The 6,000-nt window shown below is 37.9% G+C and overlaps 1 protein-coding gene across 1 annotated transcript in view; it reads left to right on the top strand.

Annotated features, from left to right (window-relative positions):
• The window catches only part of LOC115219039 (protein SMG8), a 43,527-nt gene that overhangs the window by 994 nt on the left and 36,533 nt on the right, over positions 1-6,000 (top strand). Inside the window, exons 2-3 of the mRNA XM_029789087.2 lie at positions 1,852-1,972; positions 5,347-5,382. Coding sequence (XP_029644947.1) covers positions 1,852-1,972; positions 5,347-5,382 — 157 coding nt within the window. The remainder of the gene's footprint in view (positions 1-1,851; positions 1,973-5,346; positions 5,383-6,000) is intronic.

The following is a 6,000-nucleotide window of genomic DNA, read 5'->3' as shown; positions in this document are numbered from 1 at the left end:
CCTGTAGTTGCCACTCTAGTTTAATGGTAACTTGCACAATACAGTATTTATAAAATTGTATCATTTATACTCATGTACGGGTAACCGTACTTCATTTAATTGTTTTAAGTAAATTTAATATATAGTGTTGACCAAAGTGACCACCTCTGATTTGGAAAAAAAATCAGTAATTGGTAATGACTTTAGAACCAAAAATCGATATACCTGGGTATGTGTGGACATGCATGGATACTATCATTTCATGTGGAGAAGTTTCTATATGATGTGCCTGAAATAGCATCTAAATTTCCCTCAAATCACATCCTACCATTTTAAATAAGGAAACAAACTTAGTACAGTATAATTTCTAATATATGAAAGACACAGCTGGAATACTTTTAATTATAGTTTTGTTCAGCCAGGGCTGACCTGGGCTGACCTGGTGCTAAACCTACAAACTCTAACAGCTGACTATGAGATTGAAGAAAGTATAGGCACAGGAGTGACTGTGTGGTAAGTAGCTTGCTTACCAACCACTTGGTTCTGGGTTCAGTCCCACTGCGTGGCACCTTGGGCAAGTGTCTTCTACTACAGCCTTGGGCCGACCAAAGACTTGTGAGTGGATTTGGTAGACGGAAACTGAGAGAAGCCCGTCGTATATATGTGTGTGTCTGTGTTTGTCTCCCCCAACATTGCTTGACAACCGATGCTGGTGTGTTTACATCCCCATAACTTAGCAGTTTGGCAAATGAGGCCAATAGAATAAGTCCTAGGCTTACAAAGAATAAGTCCTGGGGTCTATTTGCTTGACTAAAGGCGGTACTCCAGCATGGCCACAGTCAAATGACTGAAACAAGTAAAAGAGTATATTTTTAGGTGTATTTTAAAACTGATGTCTGACATTGATATTTTATTGAGTTTCACTTTAATTGTATGTCTAAATACAGTAATTTGTAACATTTTAAACTTTTTGTTTTAAATTTAGTATCATTTGTTCTTTTATATTATGGGCTTCAGTTATTTCACTGCAGCCATGCTGGAGCGCCACCTGCAAGAGTTTCAGGTAATTACATTGGCCACTGATATAAAGGCATAGCTGTGTAGTTAAGAAATTTGCTTCCCAACCATGTGGTTTTGGGTTCAGTCCCACTGCACGACACCTGGGGCAGGTGTCTTCTTTAAACCTGAGCTAACCAAAGCTTTGCGAGTAGATTTGATAGATGGAAACTGAAAGAAACCTGCTCTGTGTGTTTGTGCGTTAATGTCTCCTCATGTTGACATCATGCAATAGTTGTAAATGAGTGTCACTGTTGTACATACAGTGTCGTTCATTTCCAGTCTTCCATGAAAACATGTCTGGCCATGGAGAAATATTACTTTGCTTAGAAACAGATGTAGGTTGGCAACAAGAAGGACATCCAGCCATAGAAAACCTACCTCAATGAATTCCATCCGCCCCATCCTAGAACGGAAAAGTGGATGCTAAAATAAACAATGAATCTAGTAAAATAACTTTTAGGAAGGGCATCCAGCTGTAGAAACTCTGCCAGATCAAGATTGGAACCTGATGCAGCCTTCTGGCTCGCCAGTCCTCAGTCAAACTGTCCAACCCATGCCAGCATGGAAAGTGGACATTAAACGACGATGATGATGATTAAGCTGAGGTTTGGAACTTAACATGAAATTTTGATGAAAGATTTTGATTTTAATCACTTCGCTTGAAGTTTGTTTCACAGAATCTCGAGCAGTCTCACATGGGCTGGTATCAAAACAAACAATTTATTTCCTGAAACCAGGTTCTCTGGTGAATAAGAAGAGTCAGTCTTGGAAATCCTCAATGCTATAATTCTGTATTTCTTTGTTATTTTGCAGTAACTTGGCACAAAAGAATTCTAAAGTATGTGTTGTGTCCATTATTGGGAAAAGCAGATACAGTGCTTTCTCTTCAAAAGCCAGTTTACTGAATCCTTCCATTGGCAAAGATGTTTTTAAGGTAAGCCAATAAAATCCACTAATTTCTATTTTTTTTAAAATTAAATTTCAGCTTGTTTAGATCCCAGCTTAATCATAATTGAACAGACCTATGGTCCAATATCCAATCCATACTTCATTCTTTATTCTCATGTGTAGTGTGGCAGAGGCATTGCTGTGTCGTTAAGGACCTTGCATCCCAACCACATGGCTTTGGGTTCAGTCCCACTGCATGACTTCTTGCCCAACTGTCTTTTATTGTTGCCTTGGGATGGCTAAAGCTTTGTGAGCAGATTTGGTTGATGGAAACTGAAAGATGCTCATCATGTCTCACTATGAAAACATATTACCTTACTTTGTAAACGGATTAGGGTTGGCAACAGGAAGGGCATCCTGCTGTAGAAAATTTGCCTCAATAAATTCCATCTGATCTATGTAATCTTGGAAGAGTAGATGTTAAAAAAATGATGGTCATGAGTGTATATTGAGGATTTCATTATCAAAAGTACATCCTTTTTAAGATGTATGGTGTAATTTGAGTGAGATTTAGTTGCTATTTCTTGCAGATCAAGCTATTGGGTTGTCCGGAAAGTGCATGCCAATTTATAGTAGCTGACCTTTTGACTTATTTAGAACATGGTTGAATCCATAAAATAGGATTTGACTACACCTCCATATAGAGCACAGTTTAAGCTATCTTTTCTTGGAAGAAAGTTTATGTTCCTATAACCTGTGTTAATTATGTAACCTTTTAAAATGGAAGATAAGAAAGTTCATTTTCAGCACTTGATTCTTTGGGAACCAAACAAAAATTGCTGCAGCTCGGCTGGGATGTTACCCTCCCTCCATATTCACCAGATATTGCTCCTTCAGATTTCCACATATTCAGGTCTCTGTAGGTCTTAATGGTAAAAATTTCAATTCCTTGGATGACGTAAAAAGATACCTTGATGAATTTTTTGCCATGAAACCACCTCAATTCTGGGAAGAGGGTATTTTCAAGTTAAAGGAAAGATGGAGACACATTGTGCAACAAAATGGTTCATATTTGGTTGATTAAAAATGGAATGGCGAGTATTTATTCACATTTTTCTTTCCTTTAAAAATTGGCAAGAACTTTCCGGACAACCCAATATTTAGAACAGAAATGTGGAAACCTTTTGGTGCTATGTTTCAATTTCGTGCATGAGAACCTCTGCTGTGGACAATTAGGAATCTTCATGCTGTTCTTCCTTTTGGGGATAGACATTGTTAGAGGATTGGGTAAGATGTGGTGTTTTGTATACTGACTGCAACATCTGTGGCAACACTGATTCAAATCTCCTTCTCACCATGTTATAATGGTATCTCGAAGAGGGGAGACAACTAACAGTCATCCTCAAAAAATTTTACCCCGGCTCACATGTACATGTCTATCACAAGGTCCAGTCCTTGTTGCAGTGTGATGGCTTGTGTGCCTCGATAACCCAGAGAGCTATGCCAGGGGTGTACAATCCCCCAATAGGGTCTCCCATGCTGGACGAGTCAAAAGACAGAGGCCAGACAAATATGGACTGCATCTTGCCTGGGGTGAAAATGGGTTTGTGTAGAGTCAATACTCCTACCTAGAAAAGAAGCAAAGTTTTAGAAGCATCAATGATGATTCAAAACCAACAGAACTTGGGAGAAGGCCTTCTTTCAAGGGAACATCTGAGGCAGTGCAGCAAAATTGGAGCCAAAAAGTAGGGACTCATCATGAGAGGAAGGCCTTCTCTCAAGGAAACATCTGATGCAGTGCAACAAAATTGGAGCTAACAAGTAGGGACCCAACTTGAGAGGAAGGGACAGCTCACATTGATAATGATTGAAACCCAACAAGACCTGAGAGAGAAAGGCCTTCCTTCAAGGAAACGTCTGATTCAGTGCAACAAAATTGGAGCTAAAAAGCAGGAGTACAACTTGAGATAAGAAGAAAAAAGATAACTCAGAGTGAAGGCCAGTGAAGAAAAGTCATCAATGGCCTGTACTTTGTAGGGAGCAAAGAGCTTAACCTCTTAACATACAAATTTTTTTCAATGTCCATGCAAAAAATATTTTTTTTATCAATTAATTTGAATCTGTATATAAGGAAGAATAAATACAGAAATTATTTTGAATCAGTTGTGATTTATCATGAAGTCATCATCATCATCGTCGTTTAACGTCCGTTCTCCATGCTAGCATGGGTTGGACGGTTCGACCGGGGTTCTGGGAAGCCAGAAGGCTGCACCAGGCTCCAGTCTAATTTGGCAATGTTTCTACAGCTGGATGCCCTTCCTAACGCCAACCACTCCGTGAGTGTAGTGGGTGCTTTTTTTTGTTCATGATGTTATTCCTGTTTTCTATCATTAACTATCATTTCTGTCAGAAGTAACTGACAGAAATGATAGTTAATGATAGAAAACAGGAATAACATCATGAACAAAGTATTCCGGATTAGAAATAAGTGACATATACCTCTGAGTATAGTGAATGTATGTTTTCGTTCAAATATTTATTTACTAGACATTTCTGAATGAAAATATAGGGGGTAATATGTTAAGAGGTTAAATGAAGTATGCATACCTGTAGGTGGGGAAAATGTGTCACCTACCTTACCACTTGATAACTGGTGTTGGTTTGTTTACAGCCCCTGTAACTTAGCAATTTGGCAGAAAGTAGACTGATAGAATAAGTACATGCATTGCCCCAGCATGGCCACAGTCTAATGACTGAAACTAGTAAAAGACAAGGTAATTTGAATTGACCATTTGAACACCTTCAACCATTAAACATTCAAATTTTACTGTGTCAAATGTAATGCTTATTTTTCTTTCTTTTTTTTTTTTACATTGTTTTGAGTTAAGTGCTAGGTTATAAAATAACAATAAATGCACCCTTTTAAAGCATAGCCAGGCTCATGGGCCCAGTTTCCCGGTTTCAATGGTGTATGTGTTCCCCAGGTGGACGGGACGCCAGTCCATCATCACAGCGTTACTCATTTTTGCCAGCTGAGTAGACTGGAGCAACATGAAATGAAGTGTTTTGCTCAAGAACACAACGCATAGCCCAGTCCAGGAATCGAAACCACAATCTTACGATCATGATGCTGACACCCTAACCACTAAGCCACACACCTCCACAAAGTGTTAAGTTATAGCTACAAGATTTTAATGATGTGAATGTTCATATTCAGAACAGCATATTTGAGCCAGTGTGAGAGGCCGGATCGAGCATAAAGCAGGCAAAATATTAAGGGTGGATATAGATGGTTTAAATGTTAAAGAGTTAATTGAGCCAATTTCAGTTGGGTTGATATTGAAAAGGATTTATATATGAAAGGAATTTATCTAATTTCTTATTGTCTTCCTTATCTTATATTTTTCTTTTCTATTGCAGAGTTTGGATGAATCGTTCATCAATGGTATTGCTGAGGTATGGCAGCTCTTTTTCTTGTTTCAAGCAATTCTTACACCTGACAAGTTTAGGATATCTCTCCTTTTCTTCCACCCGCTTCTCTCTTTCTCTCGGTAGTGTCATTGTGTGTGTGTATCTGTAACCCAATATTTGCATGCTAACATATCTTTATTTGCCTCTGAATTCTTATGCCATCAACCATATGCAATACTTACTGGTAAGAATAAGTTTTTAAAATGGACAGAAAATTTCAAAGGATTGTTTTGGTCCAATGGTAGAACATGGTCATGTTGACAGATGTGGGTTCAAGTCCTATGAACAGCTTTCGATTTCTATCCAAAGGGTTTTTAACCCAATATTTACACACTATTGTTTATGACTTTTTTGCTTCCAGATTCGCCACTCCCAAAAATAATTATTTACATTCTCTCAGAGTTACAACAAAATATGTATCATTTATCCTTCAACTCGTTCCATCCAAGGATTTTTTTCTTTGTCCCAATATTCCATATGCTATTATTTATAGCTTTATCTACTTCAAGTTTCACTGTTAAAAACATTTTATTTAATTTCTCATGAAGTTTCTAAGTTCTTTTGATGAAAATTTGTGTGGTAGTATTGTGTATTTTTCGGTAC

The sequence above is a fragment of the Octopus sinensis genome, linkage group LG14 (assembly GCF_006345805.1).
Source record: "Octopus sinensis linkage group LG14, ASM634580v1, whole genome shotgun sequence".
Taxonomy (NCBI): domain Eukaryota; kingdom Metazoa; phylum Mollusca; class Cephalopoda; order Octopoda; family Octopodidae; genus Octopus; species Octopus sinensis.
This window is presented reverse-complemented; position numbering and strand designations above follow the sequence as displayed.